Below are 21045 nucleotides of genomic sequence, written 5' to 3'. Positions count from 1 at the left end.
ACCTAGAGATCCTAACAGACCACCTAAATGCAGCCCAGGCCTTCCACATGAGGCTTCAACTGTGTCTCTGGGAAGCCAGGGTGAACATTCCAACAGCTACTTCAGGAGAAAGTTAACTAAAAACAGCTTAGATCTAGTCTGAGCAAAAACCACTCTGAGAAACAACACAAATTCTACTGATTCACACCCCATTCTAGAGAAAGCAAGCCTAAAGGGAGTTTATTCTGCTTTTTCTGGACTTAACAAACCAGAAAAATTTCTAGTCCATGAAGATGAGAAGTTCCCTTTAAGAAACTAATTTTTTGAGGTTCGAAAAGACAAAGACTCATTCCAATATAACATGGTTTTGAGAATCTGAGGTAATAGTTCATCTCTTTAACAGCTATTCCACAGGGGAATGAACAACCAGGCTTTGACTGTGAACCAGAGATGGCCTCATCAGATCACCAATGAGTCTCACCCCAATCAGAGGCAGGACTACAGTCCCCATAACAAGGTGCATTTAAAGCAGAACCACGATAAGAAAAATTTGTATCTCAAGGCTGCTGGGTACCCTAAGAAGTCAAATTTTATTGTTCCAAACTGGAAACTCTCAGTGGTGGCTTTCTTTTCAGAATCTAAGCACTCAGCTATTCTGGGTTAGCCTTCACACAGGACAGTTTTTCTGGAAGGTCAAGAGAGAATAAATAGGAAAGAGCTGGAGCATTTACAATGGAAGAAGGCATCGCTGGGTCTCCTCTCAGCAGAATAACAAGGCAGCTGGAAACAGGAGAAACAGAGGAGAGAGGGCATCAGGGTGCAAGCCACAGGCCAAGGGGAGGCATGGACGGAGAGGCATGACCTTGGTGCTGGGAGCAGCTCCCAGGAGAGATGATCAGCGTGCACTCTGGTCTTGAGCGGAGCTAGTGGAGCACACACAGAGGCTCATCCAGGCTCCACAACAAAAGTTGTATGTAATCAGCTGTCAACTTGTTGAGTGGGGAAAGAGTGGACAGAGGCGAGAGGGCTGGAGGAGGGCAGGGGGCACACGAAGGGCAAGCAGGGTCCCTGCGTTTCCTCCTACAAAGGGGCAGGAGGCACTCAAGAAAGACCACAGACAGAAATCAAGGTTGTGAATGTGTGTGTGAAAATCTCAAAGATGAAAATTAAGCGACCAAACATCTGTGATAAACTATCAGACAGGGAGAGAGTGAGGAAAAAGAATGCTGTGAGTGAAGGAAATCAGGAGAGAGTCTTTGATAAAATAATCAGCAGGACAAGAATATTAATACAGACCTGGCAGCACCTACCAGAAGATCAAAAGTCAGAAAAAGTTAATTCTGAGTGATTGCTTCTGGGAAGGGTGTGTCTGGGAATGGAGAGAGATGGGGAACATAAGCTCCTGAATATCTGCTTTAAAAAAATACAGCTAGGTACAACTGGATTTTTTCTCTTTAATGAAAAATAAAAATGTTAATCTACGGTTATGAGAAAGATAGGCCTCCTATGTCCTGGTAGTCAGATGGACCTCTGTGCAGTTAGAACCAGCAAGACGTTCATTCACAGTTACTGTGAAGCAGTCTCCTGACATTAAGCCCGTGATTTCTAAATCACTTCTCCATTCTACATTTAGTCCCCCTCAAATCACAACACTGCTTCCTTTATGGGTCAATAAATCACCTAAGAACTTACAAAAAAAAAAAAGCAGATTTAGATCTCATTTTTCTAGTGGAATTTTGTTCTCAGATGAGAAAAAAAAATCCAACATTTTAACAAATGTATTTTCCTTTGATTAAACTTATCAATGCAACACCAATGTTAAACTCAAGCCTTCATTCTCATATTGCTCATGAGGAAAAAAAAATTCACAGACAAAATGCTTAATTTCATTTAACAGCATGAAGAATCAAAACCACGGCTGGAGAGCTGAAGGAGAGAGGGGTCCCGAGGATCCTGGCTGGCATCTCCAGGACCCTGCAAGCCACCACCAGGACAGGAACAGCTGGTACTCAGAACCCACCACATCCACCCCGAGATTCTGAGGAAGTGGCAGGGGCACCTGGCAAAGGCATCTCTCTGCCCAGGCCCGGGCTCTCCTGTGTGGCCACTGGGGTTAAACTGTAAAATATCTGCTGATGGGCCAGATGGCAGAGCAACAAACAACTCCTCCCTCCCCCGACTGCCACGTGCTGCAGCCACACTTCTGTGCCAGGGAGGCAGCTAAGCCCTCTCCTTCTGAAAAGAATGGCAGCTAGGGAGGCAGCGGCCTGCACAGAAAGGACACAGAGCAGAGGCTGGGAGGCCTCGGGAATTCATGCCTGCAAAGGTTAATTTACAAGGTGTCCTGCTTCCAGCACGGGGACCATTCCAGCAGCAGCCCCTCACCATTCCCTCGCAAGGCTCCAATCTAATGAAGGGGATTAAAGAGCCTACAACAACAAGGGACCATTGTACTCAGCTGTGAATAGGAAAGCCACACAAGGGGACCCTCTATTTATTTCTTTATTTAAATGTTGCTCTGCAGATTTAACCAGCAGAAACCCAGAGCTGCAACGTGCTCCATCCAGCGCATACAAAGGAGGCTGTCTTAAAGGGACAGTGCCCTCCTTCCGGGCTGGGGGCAAGTAGAAATGCTCAGGGCGGCATCGCTAGGTCCAGCTTCTCCAGCCCCTGAGGCCACAGGCAGGTGCCCAGAGACCTGCAGTGAAGTCCAACCGAAAAGAGACATCTACTGACAGCAGTTTCCGTTCCACAAGAATACAGGCCAAAAGGGACCATGCTTGCTCTCTGTGCCTGGTCCCCAGGAGTGACGTACATCAAAGTGTTGGAGGTGCACTTTAGGGCCCAGACACAGCTCCCTCAGAGGCTCCAGCTATACCGGGTCCCACTGCCTAGATTTAAATTTGCCTTACCTTTTCCACCATAATCATTGAGCATCATCCTTCTTATATATAGCCCCTGCCTTTTGGTGGTAACAAGGGTCCAAATTTAAACCAGGACAGCAGGACAACATTTTAAAAGGCAGGTCAAGAGTCAGAAGGCCCTCCCTTTCCCAACACGTGGAGAGGGTAGACAGACAGGTCTGGCCCCCATGCAGCCCAGGAGGGTGTCACTGTGCAGACGGGCTTCCATCCCTCCAGAGCTTGCGCCAGGGGGCCCTGCTAAGCAAGGCTGGACAGACCCTTTCCAGGCTGGAGCTTCATGAAACTGAAAACACACAAGGCCTCAGAAACCACCCTCCCGCCTGGAGCCACAGCAGCCGGGTCAAGGATGCTGATTAGTAGATGCAAAAACTATTGTACAAAGAATGCATAAGCAACAAGGTCCTACTGCAGAGCACAGGGAACTATATTCAATATATTGTGATAAACCATAATGGAAAGAATATGAAAGAGAATGTGTATGTATATATACACACATATATATATATATATATGAATCACTCTACTGTACCAGAAATTAACACAACACTATAAATCAACTATACTTAATTTTTTAAAAAAAAGAAAGGTAAATTAAGCACTGGACCTTCCTGTACCCTCTCCAGAAACTGTTACTAGCTCCAGAGGGAACACAAGCTATTTACGAACAGCTTTTGGGCTTAAGAGCACAAATCTGGGAAGCTGCCCATGACTGAGGGCGCTGTGTCTACTGCCTCCAGAGACAAAGATCAAAGAGCCGGCCGTGTGGCGAGTGCTGGTCACACACTGGGCCCTTCCTGACTCAGCCTGTGCAAATAGATCCTCCGGTCAGATCACTTGTACTGCCCCGCCCTGGGGTAAGTCACCTGGTCTCCCAGGAGATCCCAGAGCCTTTCAGTGTGAAAAAATTCTAAATACTAGAAAATAGTCAGGCTTTGGCTGACACACAAACAGTCAGCAAACTTTCACAAAACTCTCATTTCTGACTTGACACTAGAAATACACAAGGTCAGATATTCTTGACAGGGCAAGAAAACAACCAAAATTCACAGGGTCTTTAACAACAGGCAACGCAGAGATGAGTGAAACACAAAGATACAATGACTAAGGGGCTTCGCTGCCAGCCTCACACTTAAGAGACAGACCTCAGGGTGCTGTCAGACCAGAGGACACAGAAGGACGAGGAAATGGGATGTGACTGAAACCGGAAACCTGGGGACACATACATGGCCAACTGGGTGCTGACCTGATCATCTCACGACTTTACAGAAAGTCTCCCAACCTTGGGAAACAATTCCTTTTCCCTCCGTAAGTCAAAACTATAGCAACCCTTTGTAAAATTTAATACCATATTATTCTGCCTTGAAAAGGAATGAAATCCTGTCACATGCCACAGGATGAAGGAACTCAGAAGACATTACGCTCAGTGAAATAAGCCAGCCACAACAGGACCAATCCCGGACGATTCCACTTACATGAGGTACCCAGAGAAGCCAAGTTCACAGAGACAGAAAGTGGAACAGTGGGTGTCTGGGGGAGGGGAGAACCGGGAGCCAAAATTCAACAGGGACAGAGTTTCAGTTTCACAAAAAGTTCTAGAGATGGATAATGGTGATGGCTGTACAACTATGTGAATGAATGAACTTAATGCTACTGAACTATACACTTAAAATGGTAAATTTTATGTTACATATATTTCACCACAATTAAAAATGAAACAAAAATTTTAATAGCAATATACTGAATTCCTGATTTCTGCTAAGCTTAGTCCTTTTTCTCAGAAGCTATGATCTGATTTTTGTATAAAGCACTGTAAAAAGAAGTGTCTCACCACCAATTTACAGCCTGTGCTGTGCTTAGTTGCTCAGTCGTGTCCGACTCTTTGCAACCCCATGGACTGTAGCCTGCCAGGCTCCTCTGTCCTTGGGGATTCTCCAGGCAAGAATACTGGAGTGGGTTGCCATGCCCTCCTCCAGGGGATCTTCCCAACCCAGGGATCAAACCCAGGTCTCCCACATTGCAGGCGGATTCTTTACTGTCTGAGCCACCAGGCGAGCAATTTACAGCCTAAGTGACTAAAAGAATGTAGACACACCAACAGGACCAAAAGGAATTAAATTGGCATGTGCTAGCATAACTGACATTCAACATCAAAGGTGAAAGGCGCCTTCCAGCAAATTACCAATGTGAATATTTACTCTTGTAGCTTAAATTCTTTCCACATAAAAACCACTCAGTCTCCCACCCAGAAGTAAGTATATTAAAGATTTTATTCCTATAGTCTGCATCTTTAAGGAAAACTTTATTCCTGTATCAATCTTATAGACATCTCATCTAACCACTAACCTAAAAATTTAGGCCTCCTTAACTGAGATGAGACACTGCCCAGGAGTTGAGGTAGGGCGCAACTGAGTGGGGCTTCACTGACCAGTGGTTTTGTGACCTGGGAAAAACCACCATCTCTCCCTTGGTTTCCTTAAGCAGGAATGGGCATGTCAGCATCCTCCCCCTTCCCAGTGAGAGGGTGTCTATTAAACAGCTCCATAAACTGCCTCATGAAAGCAAAGTATTTTATCATCTTACCTTACTTAGAGAAGGAATGGACACATTTTATCTAATAAAAAGGAGAACTTGAAGACAGATTTTTGTAATCAAAGGGAAATGAGATCAAATTTCAAGGTAGTAAAAGAGACAAAGTCATAAAATTGTATCCTAAAAGTTTGGTTTAGAAAATAAAGTTAACATCTGCTTTCAATAAAAGCTGAAAACTAGAAAACAATCATTTAAGAACCTCAAGCTTTTTCTAAAACCTGGCAGTGGTAATACGTGGTCCAGCTGGACTTCTGCAGCAGTTTCTTCCCAGTGCTCACACGACCAATCTCTGTCTCCAAGGCTGTTTCTGAAAGGGTCTCGTGGACTGAAAGCAGAGTTGGAGCCGGCTTGACAAGGAGAACCACGTTCCACCTCTGGCTTCTCGAGAAAGGAGCCCTCCACTCTCAGGGCAAGCCTGGGAGCTCCCGTCCCAGCAGACAAACCCCACTGTCATCCGTGCCCTTCTCCTTCCTCCCAGGCAGAGCAAGCACGCCCCCTCCCCAAGCCAGCTGCCATCTGGGCACTGCACAGCTGTGCCACCACACCCCTGCCCTCCAAAAGAGAGGCTCGGTGGGGACCCGAGGCACATAGCTCAGTTTCCTCTCACCTTACTCACCTTCCTAAAACCTACGTGCATGCTGGCCCTTTATAAAACCCTATTTCTGCAGACTGAAACATTCCCCCTCAGCCGGACAGCTGGAACAGACCCATGGCAGCAAATTAAACAAGGGACTCCAGCTCCTCTTCTATGTGCATTTTTGGGAAGAGGGCTACTCATACCAGGGGAAGGTTCACAAGTGTTTAATGAGTAAAATAAAAACTCCATGGGTGGGTTGGGAGGGTGATCTCTCAGACTCTGCCCCTGTTTTCTGTCCTCCTTTTTAAAACCTCATCCTAGCAGGACCATACAAATTGGTTATTAGCTTATTCCTTAATCTGGGGCCTAGCAGAAACCACACTGAAGGCTGAAACCTCTATAAGCAGCAGCTACGGGAAAAAAGAAACCTAGGAAGAGAGGGCAGAATGCGAAACCACACGACAGATATGCAGAGAAGCAGCCGCTGCACACATCAGGCTTGCCTGGCTCCGGGGTGGGAGAGGCCGGCAGCGGCGCATAGTAATAGCAGAGGGATTCACTCGGCACAGGAAGCTCCACACGGTGGGCTCACCCGCACCACCCCCTCACCCCCCGCCTGGCCTCTTACCCGGGGCGAGTCCCCTCTCCGGTGGCCCCAGGATCCCGGCAGCCCTGGGGCAGCGACGTCAACGCCCTGGCAGGTGGCAGCTGTCCGCTTCAGAGGCCATGGTGGCCCGGCACCGCGACCCCCCAGTCCCAAGCCCCCGGCCGCCCCGCCAGCGCCGGGTGGAGGCAGGGACGGAGCCCGCGCGGCATGTGCGCCCGCACTGCCCGGGCAGAGGCGGCAGCCAGGCGGGGACACAAAAGCTGAGCAGAAACCCGGGTGCGGAGGAAGTCGATCCTAGTGGGGAAGGCTGGCGTGGTTGGAGATGGCCGCGGAGCCAGCGCCAGGCGGACACTTCGAGCGTGTGCTCAGTCCTCCAGGCTTATTTCCATGAATGCAATTACAGCGCCCCGCCCACCGCGCCCCCACTCGAGGCCTCCGAGGGGGAGGGGACGCGCCACGAGCCTTTGCTCACAGACTGCAGCGGCTTTTTTCTCCCCCTTGGAAGCAAAAGACTGATGGTGGCTTCCCTAGGAGGGTGTTAACCCTTACTTAAGGTACCTCCCTCCCCGAGTGGATAAACAGGAGGGTAGGATCCAGAACGCAGACTATTCTGTCACCCTCAGCAGAAGGCCACCTCCCGTCTCCCCCTACCCCCTGACTCCCCCTCCCCCACCCCTCCCACCCCCACCCCCCAACCGCATCAGCAGGCAGGGACGCTGACCTGATGCTCCAACGCCCCCCCACGCCCCACCCCTTCTGGTCCTCTGCAGCCCTAAGCCCCTTGTCTCCAGGTGATCTGCTCCAGCCTTTTACTAAAACGGCCTGCCTCCTACTCAGGCCACAAGCACCAGAGGCTCCAACCCAGCGTGCCAGTTCACTCTGGTTAGGGCGAGTGGCCGGTGGGTCTAGGACAATACTGTAAGACTGCTGGTGACAAGAAACGTCACTACAGCCTGAGGAGTGGCTGTCCACCTCAAGGTGTGAGGATCACCAAGGGCATTGGCAGACACACACATTGGGGACCTCAGGCCCCAGAACTGGAGTCTGGAGGCTCAGGCCCCGTGTTAAAGCAGGACATGGGGTGACTGCAGGCTGTGTCTGTGAACTCCTCTGGGAAGCACTGCCTTTGACTAATAAGGGAAGAGACCTAAGGATTAAAACAAGTGCCAAATACACGAGGAGAAAAAGAGAAAATAAACCACTATACTAGATGAAGTTCTCCGATCTCGGCACTTCTGACATTTGGGGGCTCCTTCTGTGTGGGAGGGTGTCCTGTGCCTTAGAGCACATTTAACTGCACCCTGGCCTCCAATCCCTGGATGCCCACAGCAGCATCCCACCGTACCCCCTGAGAGGACAGCCCCACAGGCTTCCAGATATCCCAAATCCTCGCAGGGTCAAACCTCCCTGCCTAAGAACCACCACTCCAGACACACAACAAAAAGAGGAAAAAAACTAAAAACCCCACACTCTGGCCTGCCTTCCAATGCTCTGTCCTCAGGAAACTGCTGATAGACGGCTGACAGACGACTCCCTCCCTCCACTATACTAATGTGAGTTCCTTATCACCAGGACAAGGTCACCAGACTTGACCAACACTTGGGCTTTGCAGGCCCAGCCTGTCTTTAAAGAAACAGTCACAATATGAAAAATTTTATTTTTGTGTCATAGGAGTTCTCATCTAAAAGAATCATACCAAATCTATGAGAAATAAACCCTAAAATTATGAAATATCTGTTTAAAGCTACAAAGGAAGACAAGTTTTCAACAAACGTGCCAGCTGAGAGTCCCTACTAGATACTGGGTCTGGTAAGCAATCACACACCACCTGGCCCAGGGAGACAGGTTTCCAACCTATCTCTGTTTCCTTCTTGTTGTTCAGAGGCTCATCCTCCCCAGCCATCAAGACCACCTCTTCCAGAAAGAACTCCCTCAGTTCACACAAAAGAACCATCACTAAACGCCTTCTTCATCTATACGGTCTCCTCTGAACGTGTTTGTATCACAAAGTTTAACACCTGGTTGGACACTGTCCTATTCGCAGGGGGGTTTCTGTCCATGAAATGAAGCTCTTGCCTTCCAGTAAAATATCATAAATATTCTCACAGCACTCTACACAGTCCTAAGGGCTACATCCCCCTTTTTGAGGTAAGATCAAAACAGGCACACAAACCCTCCAGGGATTTAAAGGTCCCAGTAGGTGGATCCTGACATCACTTCCTGTGCACAACTCGGTCCATAAGGCACAGGCTCGCTGTGGCTTGTCCTGAACCCACCAGCTACAACTGAGCAACAGAGGATCCACTGCTGGGGCTGGACTTGCAACGTGTAAACTGGCAAAGACCTCAACGTGCCTCCAGGCCAGACTCGCTGGCAGCAAAGCCTACACCACAGTCAATTCTCTGCACAAACAGTATGATCCGAGGAAGCAAGGAGACAAGAAGTGACAGGGAAAAGCTACCGACAGGAAGTCTGCAGTGTGGCTCGCCTCATATCTACAGACAGATCTCAAATAAATAGCCCCATAATCAAGTTTATGAAATCACAGCGATGATTGGAGGAAAAGACTGGGCACAGGGTAGTAATCTCAGGAAATCTACCAACAGAGAAAATAAAAGCTTTAAAAAATTACTTTCTCAGACTCATACTCCAACAATCTTTTGGGGAAAAAAATGGTTACCACCCATAAACTAGGTGCTCTATTAGTTACTGCGGAAGATACAGAGACAGTAAGATGTGGGTTTAGCCCCCAAAGAGCTTCTGTGTTCCTGTTCCTTTTAAAGAAAAAGAATCAAGCAGCCTATGTGCCAATGGAACACTGGTGACAGGTGCTGTGGGGTCAGCAGCAGCAAAGCCGGCAAAGCCGGTTGTCCCAGAGGCCTCATGGGAGCTGAGGCCGGGCCAGCGGGGAGAGGGCACAAGAGGCTGGGGACAAAGGACAAACAGGGATACAGAACAAACTGGAAACTCCTGGAAAAGCTGCACTAGTCAGAAAGGGTGTCCTCTGAGTCTGGCCTGAAGACATCTGACTGGTATCTTGGTGTCCTTTGAGTCTGGCCTGAAGACAACATCTGACTGTTGTTGGACAGGCAGTGAGGCAGAGTCACAAGGGGTGCGGGCGCACCAGGAAAGAGGGATAGGCAGCATTTCTGGGGTGACCAGAGAGAAGTGACAGGGACACAGGGCATTCATCTAAGGCAGCGAAACTTCAGCTCAGGAGTGGGGGCACAGAACTAAGTGTCTTCTGCCCCGACAGCTCAGAGCTTCCACGGCCACCCACCTGTGCTTAATTCCAGACAACTCCTGAGAGGCAATGAATCAGTGTCTTTCAAATTATCAGCATCACAAACTTGTTAATCCTATGCATCCCCAAGCCCCCCATCCTCTGGGCAAAGGCCCCAGGTCAGCCTGCACTCCCACCTGCCCTGCTTCTGCATCACAGGAAATGCAAGCACAGACTTTTCAACCATTCTATTCCATTCCTTCTGCTTTAAAATGCTGAGTTACTCTTTAGTAGAAGCTAGGAGCATATACTGAGCAACTGAACTGAGGAGCGTATATTGGAGAAGGAAATGGCAACCCACTCCAGTATTCTTGCCTGGAGAATCCCAGGGATGGTGGAGCCTGGTGGGCTGCCATCTATAGGGTCGCACAGAGTCGAACATGACTGAAGCAACTTAGCAGCAGCAGTTGCAGCAGCAGGAGCATAAATGCTTCTTCAAAGCAGCGAAGACTGGCTTCTGTTCCCGCTCTGAGAAGGGCCGGAAGCAGTTGAGGGGGTAGCAGTTCCTAACTCTAACCTCAGACTGGAAAGGGTTGGCTCCTGGTGCCAGAGATCAACCCTTCTCAGAGCTGCCTGAGGTCCAGAGAAGGCTCTCAAGGTTTGAGAGAAGCCTGAGAGCGGCTGCAGGCACCGACCCAGGCTCCTGCTCTCCAGGTCCCAGCAGCCCTGAGTCCGTTCACAGGCAGCAAAGCTGGGGCAGCAGGTAGCCCGCCTTCCAGATGGGGGCCTGCTCCCAGCCCCAGCACAGGGACTCATCCCTGCTGGGGCCACTCTCGGGGTCCTCTCCCTCTTGCCCTTGGCAGAGGGTGCAGCAGGGCGGTAGGAAGAAGGGAGGGAGGCAGGATGCGGGCAGCTCTGCCCCTGGAGACGCAGGGTGGCTCTGTGCCCTCCACCACCAGCTCTGGAAGGCGAGCTGACCCGGGAGAGGGCACAGGCCTCCTCCATCTAATACAAACAGATCCTCACTCTAATCTACCCCCAAAGACCAGCAAATTCCATGCAAGCTAGCGTGATTACCATGGCTGGAGAAAGCCACCAAGAAAATAAAACGATCTGAGCACAGGCAGGAGGACCCCAGTGGGGGAAGGTGGTCTTCAGTTTGTACATCGCTTTCTAAAACTACTATTTACCTTAACAACAAGAGTTTTACAGGAAGTGTGACGGATAAAACAATATTAAAGTTCACATGGAAAATGCGTATGCGAATAGCAAAGGCAACTATCAAGAGGAAGAAGGGTAATGTGAGAGAGCTGCTGCCAGAGATTGAAGTGCGGCGGTGGCGGCTAAGTTGCTTCAGTCGTGTCCGACTCTGTGCGACCCCATAGACAGCAGCCCACCAGGATCCCCCGTCCCTGGGATTCTCCAGGCAAGAACACTGGAGTGGGTTGCCATTTCCTCATCAATAATTGAAATTTCAGCAATAGAGAAGGAAAACAGCAGAAAAGAACCTCAAGAAATACTGAAACACTTCAAGTCATGAAGTCTCATAAAGAAAGTATTTTTAAAAGATACAAAAATATAAAGAAAAATAGGATTATTCAGTCAATGGTGGTAGGGCAATTAGCTACCCATTTGAGGGAAAGCTAAGCTGAATGCCTACCTCATTTATATCAGAATAAATTCTAGCTGAATCAAAGATTTTAATATAAAAAAAGAAACCACAGAAATTCTAGAATAAAGCATAAATTAAATAAGGTCATAATCTCAGAATCTGTTCAATTTGCTGTAATAAAGTGAAAGGCTTCAGAATGGAAAATAAAGTTCTATGAGCTAAAAGGTAAACAACCAGGACAGCAGACGTGCAACACCTGTGACAGAGGCTCACGCGTTTCCAAAGGAGAGCACCACACAGAGCTGTGAGACCACGGTGCACAAGCCGCAAAGGACAGAAAAGGCAGACATGGAAACACAGTGGCCAGACACGAAGGACGGACGCTTCAACCCTCCAGTTAAAGCTTCCCGAGAGCCTGGCAGAAACAAGCGTCTACCAAAGGCCCGAGGGTCCAGGCTCCGCTGGGGGAGCGGAGAGGGCGCAAACTTCGAGCAGTACTTCTCCATTCAGCAACTGCATTTGAGAACTTACCCAACGGACATGTTCTCAAAAGTGCAAAAGTGAAAGCTGCTGCTGCTCCTGCTGCCAAGTCGCTTCAGTCGTGTCCGACTCTGTGTGACCCCATAGACGGCAGCCCACCAGGCTCCCTCATCCCTGGGATTCTCCAGGCAAGAATACTGGAGTGGGTTGCCATTTCCTTCTCCAATGGAGGAAAGTGAAAAGTGAAAGTGAAGTTGCTCAGTCGTGTCTGACTCTTAGCAACCCCATGAACTGCAGCCTACCAGGCTCCTCCGTCCATGGGATTTTCCAGGCAAGAGTACTGGAGTAGGGTGCCATTGCCTTCTCCTAAAAAGCTATTTACACACAATTTGGTCATTAAAAAGAGTAAGCTGGTCACAGATGACAGCACAGAAAGATGTCCCAGACACGGTGCCACGAGAAGGAACAGGACACCACGCATGTGACACCGATGCTGGGAAATGCACAGATCTGAGAAGGATGCACTTCAAACTGTCGACAGGGACCCTCTCCAGAGACAAGGAGTGTGGACAGGGAATGAATGCAGGCAGCGATGCTGCACTTTATACCCTTCTGTTTATCTGGATCCAAAACTAAGGCAAAATTTTACGCTGAAATCTCTATTCAGAAAAGAATATGGAAATGTCACCAACCAATTACCCCAAAACATTTGCTCAGCTTACACCCAAGTATTTCTTTTGTGGGAGGAACATACCTGGAGTCCTGTTATATATAATGCGTGTGAAATCCCTGGGGGAAACTATACCATCATGCTGTGTTGTCTATGTAGGATTCCACTGGACTTCCGTGAATCAGAATCCTGAACTCTTAACAGAAGAGACAAAGGAGAAGAGACTCAAGATGCCAGAAAGAGAAGAGATGCAGAAACAGTCACCAACTTGGAAGAGAAATGTGCTGTATTTTTCTAAGTCAGAAGTTAAGCTTTCATGATTTCTCTGTAGGGTAAGGAAGGAAGATCATACAAAAGTCAAGAAATTATCTTCGGAAGAAGGGAAGGAAGTGGCAAGGTGAGTCCTGACCATGAGCAGAGCTGAGGGCAGCAAGCCTGACTTCTGTGTCCATCCTCCCTGGTGTGTCACAACCAGCACGGGCTCAGGAGGAGGACAAGTGGGTCCCAAGAGCAGCGAGTCTCAGCAGCGCTGCCCAACGCCAGCCCCAGGGGAGCTCCACGTGCCCTGGGAGCCAGGGCCCCACGAGCCTGAGGCCCCTCTGCACTAGTGACAGTCCCAGCTGCAAGGTGAGCCCATCTGAGTCCCCATGAGCGGAAGCTCTTCACAAGGTAACAGGAGAAGACAGAAGCTGTTACAAGAATCTTTCTAAAAAGGAAATCTCAGCTTGGCTTCAGCAAACAGAGAAGCAAAGACAAGAACAATGTAAATTCAGTAAAGGTGCCTTTGGAAGGCTGTCAAAATGCAAAGGAAAACTGAGAAATGGATACTATATAAAATGTGCAGAAGGTCTAGCCCTCCACTTTTAAGGTAACCAGCAGCAAACTATATGTAGGCAGAGTCAGCCCCTCCCCATCACCACCACCAACACACTCAGCGAATCTTCCAGAGCCACAGGGAGGGCTGGGTGGCAAGGTCCTAATGCCTTGCCATATCTACCGCATCTCCCTTGCCCTCGGCTCCGTGGCCCACTCTAGAGGCTGGAGGATGCCAGTCCTGCGTCCTGCCAAGACCATACTCCCTGCCTGTTCTTTCCACAATGCTGGCTCCTCAGACAACTCCACGTGCTGCCTTCCACACCCCAACTGTCTCCTGGATGCTGGGTCCTGACCACCGACAGCCAGCCCTATGCTTTTATGTTCCACAGCAAAGAGAACTTGGGAGGCTGTGGAAAGCCTCAGATGACAGATAAAGGTCCACTCTTTTCAGAGCAGAACCTGAGCCTCATTTCTTCAACCTCCTTCATCAAGAAGAAAGGGCAGTCCTGACCCTCTGTTCAGTGCTGCAGGCACTCACGCTGGTGTGCTCCACAGACAGCCTATGAAATTGAGACCAGAGCCTATGAAACTCAGACCAGAGAGAGGCCCCTTCAAAACTGGTCCTGGCAGATGGTGATGCAGGTCCGCTGAGATGTGTGCTTTGTACAATGCCAAGAGCTCTTGCTTAAAAATAAAGATGTAACCATTTTTGGTTCTGCAAAATACAAACTCAACCGGTGAGGAAGGGAGTAGGGAGTATCTATGGGATGTGCACTTATAGCACCTCTGCTTTCCGAATTAAAACTCCCCCCAGCCTCGGCAACTTGCCCAATGTGAGGCTGGAGCAGTGGCAAGGACCACATTGAGAGGGCGGGATAAGGGGTAAGTTACCACCAGACAGAGTATTTCAGATGCAACCTGAAAATCCAGTGTCCTGAGGGAGAGATACTCTACTCAATTCCATTTCAGTCAGTATATTTTCCTACAAATAATACTAACTTATACATATATAAGATCCACAGCCTAAAATATTTTTTCATTTCCATTATTTGAACTTGACGACAAAGCCCAATTGTGACCTTTGCACACTTCCTGACAATGAACTATGTATGCGGTGTTACTTCCAGTTTAGAGATGAGGTAAGATTCAATGAGTATAAATAATCCAGGAACAGACCAAGTCCAACTCAAACTCTCTGGCTGAGCCATCAGCTCTTTCTTTTCTCTCCCCAGAATAATCAACCGTGCCACGTCAGCTCAGCACTCACTGCGCATCTGCATGTGCCCGGCCAGCGCTGGGGCTGGGATTTAAAGAGCTCAGCAGGGGGCTCCCAGCAGGGCAGGCGGGCGAGCCCTCAGCAGCGGCACAGGCGGCCACCGCGGCCAGGCTGCTCAGGACTTGGACAAGCCTCGGAGCCTGGACTTGAGGACCGATGCAGATGCAGAGAGAATGTGGATGCATGGATCACACAAAGGGACGAGGCCAGGGGGCTGCGTGCCTGGGGACAGTGAGCACAGCTCCGCTCAGGGCCCGGGGCGCCCGGCAGAGCCTGAGCTGTGCCAGTGAGAGTCCCGTGTGCCCCTCAGCAGGGAGCTGGGATCCCAGTCCTGAGAGAAGGTTCAAAGGCAAAGCAAGGGGGTCAAACATTCCAAAGGTAACAGCTAAAAACAGCCTCAGATGGCTAAGAAAACAGTGCTCAATTCAGTGTAATGGTTAAGTCTCACACACCTGCATAACTGGACACTATCCTTACACACGCGTACATAACTGGACACTGGTTAAGTCTCAGTTACACACACCTGCGTAACTAGAGTGGAACCTGATGAGCCTAAGTAAGAGGGAAGGACAGAGGCAAAGCCATGTCTGTAACTGAAGGATTGCAGATTCTCATGCAGCAGGTAAGATCTGACTTCTTCAGAGACATTTTTTAAACCTTGATTCCCCTGTGTTGGGTGGCCCTTTGGGTGACAATCTAATCAATTCAGCTGTGTGAGAAGCACATGCTGACACTTCACCCGCCCTCTCGGGATGCTGGGGACCGGTCCGGGAAAGTCCATTTGCTCCCTTCACTTTCACACATGCCCGATGCCATTTCTGTCATCTCATCTCAGTATCTAGGGGCAACTATCTTATCAACACTGCGCCCCCCTCAATGTCTCAAACAAACAACAAGATGAAACATTCCGGGGCAGGGGGCGCTGAGGGAAATGGAGAACCACCCATTCTGAAGACTACTTTCTCAAAGCAGACTACTTTCTCAAAGCAAAGTTGCCCATTAATCCTATCTCTAAAAATTGATTTCTAAATGCCCTAGCCCTACTCCCACCCATGAATCAAGGGCACACACACTGAGCAGTTTATGTTGAATGTTAAAGCCTCTAGGATGGCCAGAAGCTGACAGCATGGAACCCCTTGATTTTGACTTTAAAGTGACTGTTGGCACCACCTCAGGGAGTCTGAAGCCAGGCCACCAGGAAGGAGCAGCGGCAAGTAAGAGGGAAGAACCAGCTCAGTGAGCAGCGGTCACCCTCTGCTGAGGCCGGGCCAGTGCACCCCGACCACCCCAGCATCATCCACCAGTGTCTTCCTCCCCTCTCACAAGGGTCCCCTTTCGAGCTAGACACCTTGGCTACCGTGGACACACCGCTCAGATACAAAAGCTCCCACGGGGGCAGTTCAGCCCTGACGGAGAACCGCTTCATCATCATCCCCTCCTCACATGCCGGGTGTTGTCAACACCAAATCCCCCTCTCCCCCATAGGCTTTCACACACAGTATAGCTTTTCGAGCCACCCTGTGGGGTATGGTCCACAATACTGTCTGACACAAAGATGAAACTTCAAATACATTTTACAGTGAACCAGATAAGGAAAAAGATAAAAACGATCCCTAAAGCTTATTATCATTTTCACAAAATCCATTTTGAAAAACAGCTTAATATTTATTTCTGACTTATTCATATCATCCAATACCAGCTACAAACCAGTATACATTTTGCTTTTTGTCTTAAAGGCACTAAAACATGGCCATCTGGGACTTTCCTGGTGGCCCAAGTGAATAAGAATCTGCCTGTCAGTGCAGGATACCTGGGTTCAATCCCTGGTCTGGGAAGATTCCACGTGCTGCTGAGCACCTCAGCCCATGCACCACAACTATCGAAGCCTGCATGCTCTAGGGCCTCCAGCCCCAACTGATGAGCCCCCGTATCGCAACTACTGAAGACCGTGCGCCTAGAGCCAGCACGTCGCAACCACCGAGCCTGCGTGCTGCAACAACTGGAGCCTGCACGCTTAGAGCCTGTGCTCCACAGCAGGAGCAGCCACCTCGAGGAGACGCCCGTGCACCGACGCTAGAGCACAGCCCCCGCTTGCCGCAACTAGAGAAAGCCCATGTGCAGCAACGAAGACGCAGGGCAGCCATTAATAAATAAATAAAACGTAGTAGTGTGTACGTGTCAAAAACAAATCAAAAACAAAACAAAAAATACATGGCCATCTGATGAAAGTATCACAATAAAACATACACAGACCCACACACAAAACTTCAAGACACTGGAGAGCCCTGACCTAGGGTGCTTTAAAGCCAGTTCTTCTGCAAAAGCTTTTGGGATTTAGAATCCACAAAACTTGTCACCCCTTTACTCTTAGCTTCACTGTTTACAGTGTGGGTGTGGAGAAGACAAAGGAAGTTCCCCAGACCCTGCAAGGCTTCAGTCCTTACTTACCTAATACCAAAAGAGGAAGATCAAACAACTACGGATTCCCTCTGTTACATTTTTATTTAATAAAAAGTTATTATTCATCCTGAACCTCACGGTTATTATTCATCCTCAGGTACTTTCAAACCTGGTCTCTAACATCTTTCCTTTTTTAGTGTCACACTGGTGTACACGCAACTTTCAGCGCTTCTAAGACTGTTATTCACTCAGGAAGTCAGACGCCATCGCCAAGTAGGAGGGCAAACGCCACCAAGACGCACCCAGGGCGGATCCCCAACAAGAGGCAGAGTGGGGGTGGGGGCTGGGGGACACTTTCAGTTTAAAAACACAGTCTCTCTCTCTCTCTCTCTCACACACACACACAAGCAAGAGCCTTTCAGTTGGTACTCCTCAAGGGGCTGTAAAACTGTCGTCACACAACACATGTCGTCACACATTGATCAAAAGAGATACCTAAACCTCACCCCACACACCCAGACCAGGCCTGGACTCACCATCCTCTTCTTCGGTTTTAAGGACCATCTTTTCTGTCACAGCAGGACCCTGAAGGCTGCCGGGGTGTGTACTCCTGGGAGGCCGGGTGGGGCGGGAATACCTGTGGGCTGTCCAACGCTGGGACAGCTCAGAGCTGCTTCCTGGACTGCCGGGGAACTCCCTGGCAGCTCTCCTGGACCAATCAGCCTCCATCCACAGAAGCGTCACTCCCAGTTCACTGCCACCACCCAGTTCCTGAAGTCAAGCTCAAGGAGCTCCCCAGAGGTTAACCACCTCCTCCCTGGAAGCAGTCTGAGGCTGGAGTCCAGTGAGGAACAGTGGCACTTCTGGTCTCAGACTCAACCCAAAGCAATAGACAGGGCTGGCGTTTCTCTCTTCACTTCCCAAGCACTTGCTTAGAACAAAATGACTTAAAAACACTGGGTTGTCTCACAGTGAGGTAACAGCGCACTTCCCAAGAGCGTGACTAAGAGATCATAATCATTACAGTATGTTATGAAGTCACAGGATAAAAATAGGAGGCAGATTTTAGAGGCAAAAAAAAAAACAACCAAACCCTAAAACAACTAAGGGCATCATTCCCATATAAGTTCAACTTCATCCCCATTCTATGTTCTAATATATTGCACCAAACTGTTCTTTTCTGCATATTCTTAATATATTCATGACACGTTTATTGTTGAAATTAGATTATAGTAGTTGGGGGGGCCCTTAATCCTATCACTCAGGGATAACCACTGATGACATTTCAGTATATGTTCTTAATATTCGTCCAGATTTTTGTTTTCTATATTATATTCTCATTCTCTCTTACATATTTAACTCTTTATATATATATATATATATATCTCTCTCAACATCTATATCTCTCATTACAGCTGCCATATTTACTACATATAATAACCACATATACTATATAATGAAATATATTTATCCTTCTCTTAAGATATATTCACCTCAAGAGATAAGTATACAGATGGTCCGTGACTTTCAATGATTGACTTTTTTTGTGGCCATGCTGTGGGGCATAAGGGATCTTAGTTCCCCAACCAGGGATCAAGCCTGTGCCTGTGCAGTGGAAGCACAGACCCCAAACCACTGGACTGCTCGAGAAGTCTCACAACGGTTGACTTACGACTTTTCAATTTTATTATGGCGGGAAAGTGATACACAGTCAGTAGAAACTATACTCTGAATGTTGCTCTTTTCTGGGTTAGCAATACGTGGTCCGATCCGTTCCTGTGTTGCTGGGCAGTGGCAGCGAGCACAGCCCCCAGTCAGCACACTGTCACGAAGGGGAACAACCGACACTCTTACAACCACCCTGGACGCAGACAACTGTTGTTTCTTCTCACTGTGTCAGTACAGTGCTCAAGTCGTTACAGCAGACAGTCGACACAGGTTGTGTGTTCCGTGGTTTGGCCCCACTGTAGGCTGCTTTACTGCTCTTAGCACATCTAAGGTAGGCTGTGCTAAGCTGTGCTGTTCAGTTTGGGTGTATTACATACACGTTGACCTATGACATTTTCAACTTATGATGTGTTTATCAGGATGTAACCTGAAAGAAAGCTTCCGTGAATATTCACATAATGTTCTGGGCAAAGTCTTTTTCTCAGCCTAACACCCACATCAGTCGCAATCCCAAGGACACAGACACACACTCAGACTGGGAGTGTGGACAGAAGAGAGGGCGGTCTAGAAAAGTGAGGGCAGGGTCTGGGGAGACCACAGGGAGAGACGCGGCCCCAGGGCCAGTGCGAGGGGGTGGCCCTGAGCAGGCCAGGCCTGCCGGGCGGTGGAGTGGAGGGGACCCCTGACCTCAGCTGGCTGGTGGGGAGTATCCCCCAGCCCGCCAGCCTCCTGGACAATCCAAAGGGCCAGAGGGCTGGGGAGAGTACAGAGTGGAGCTGGGAGGGCACAAACCCTTACTGACCAGACCACACAACTCCCAAGGCCAGGAGCCAGCCCTGAAGTCCTCAGTCCCGTAATCACCACAGTGTCAGGACCCTCTTCCTGGGACCCTGTGCCTCTCCAGGCTCATCTCTCACCACCATGCCTAGTTTGTTCTCTAAGCAAAAGACACACATCACATAAAGCAAGTAGTACCTAGGGTTTAAAACAGAAAACCACAGTTTCCTGCCCTGCTCCCCTCTCCCCCACCTAAAATCACGCTCCACAGATGTAGGTCTCTCGGCTATTTCTTCTGCTCATCACCTCCCTGTTGTGAAATAACTAGTTACACCACTTGTTCTCGAGTTTTCAACTCTAGACATCAACTGCCTGCCACGTAAGATGAAAACTCGGCTTCTGCTGCCACACCTCAGCCACATGCACGTGCACACACACACACCCCTGCACACACGCACACACCCCTCACACACACACCCCTGGTATAATCAGGCAAACATTTTTGGTAAAATCAGTATTTAGTATTCCCATAAATACTGCTCAAAACCTAGCTACATGATGTACTATGATTAAAATAACCACATAACGGCATTAAGTGGCCTTTTTGTTTCTCTCAGTGCCAAACTCTCTACCATGCTATGAAGTCGTCAATATGGTCAACCCTGTGCAGTGGTCTGTCTTCTGAGACGGCCTCCAGAAACCTCCACGCTTCCGCTCAGCCTAGTCTTGCGGTTCTGAGGCCCAAGTTCTGGGGACCACTCTGTGCGCTCCCTCTGCTGCTTCCCACCACTGCTCCTGAGTCTGATTCAATTTTTTTTTTTTTTTTCCTTTCTGGGGATTACTCCCTCATTTTGGTGGAGCACATCCTCTCACAACTAACAGAGGGGCTGTGAAGGAGCAGGCTTTCATCACCGGGACTGTGAATTTTGCACGCGTCTCCTCTCTTACACCTGGCACTTTGGCTGGGTGTGGCACTCTGAGTGAAGCTTAATTCCCTCAGCGCGGTGGAGGTGCTCCCTCGCTGTTTCCTCTTCCGGTGCTGCTGTTGGCAGTGGTGCCACTCTGGTGCCCAAACTTTTGTATGTGACACTTTCCCCTCTCAGGAAGCTTTCAGGACCTTCTCTCTATGCAGACTGTTATTAAATTTCATATGTTAGCCATCGGGTAGAACCTATGCCTGAAATCTTATACTCTAACAATTAAATTTGTCCTTTTTTCCCCCCCAGTTCTTCTATTTTGACATTTTTATTAGCAACTGGACCTCTCTTGTGGATCCTTTAATTATTCTTACCTATTCACTCCTACTTTTCCTCTTCTTTTTGAGCTGCTTTCTAGGAAATATTCTTTCAATGGACCAAATGTTTGTGTCCCCTCATGCACAACGTGATGGTATTTGGAAATGGAGCCTCTGGGAGGTGATCAGGTCATGACAGTGGAGCCACCTGAA

At 48.9% G+C, this 21045-nt stretch overlaps 1 protein-coding gene across 4 annotated transcripts in view; it reads right to left on the bottom strand.

Moving 5' to 3' along the window:
- CYTH1 (cytohesin 1) overlaps positions 1-21045 on the bottom strand; it is a 79868-nt gene that overhangs the window by 24285 nt on the left and 34538 nt on the right. Inside the window, exon 1 of one of the 4 annotated variants that reach the window (XM_019981535.2) lies at positions 17690-18446. The exons of 2 other annotated variants lie outside the window; for them this stretch is intronic. In XM_019981535.2, the coding sequence (XP_019837094.1) occupies positions 17690-17882 (193 nt within the window). In that variant the 5' untranslated portion in view covers positions 17883-18446. Of the gene's footprint in view, positions 1-6697; positions 7063-17689; positions 18447-21045 lie in introns of those variants that run through there. One more of the 4 variants, XM_019981537.2, reaches the window with a different exon arrangement.

This window comes from Bos indicus, chromosome 19, assembly GCF_029378745.1.
Source record: "Bos indicus isolate NIAB-ARS_2022 breed Sahiwal x Tharparkar chromosome 19, NIAB-ARS_B.indTharparkar_mat_pri_1.0, whole genome shotgun sequence".
Taxonomy (NCBI): Eukaryota; Metazoa; Chordata; class Mammalia; order Artiodactyla; family Bovidae; genus Bos; species Bos indicus.
The sequence above is the reverse complement of the archived record's forward strand: the minus strand, read 5'-3'. Positions and strand labels throughout refer to the sequence as shown.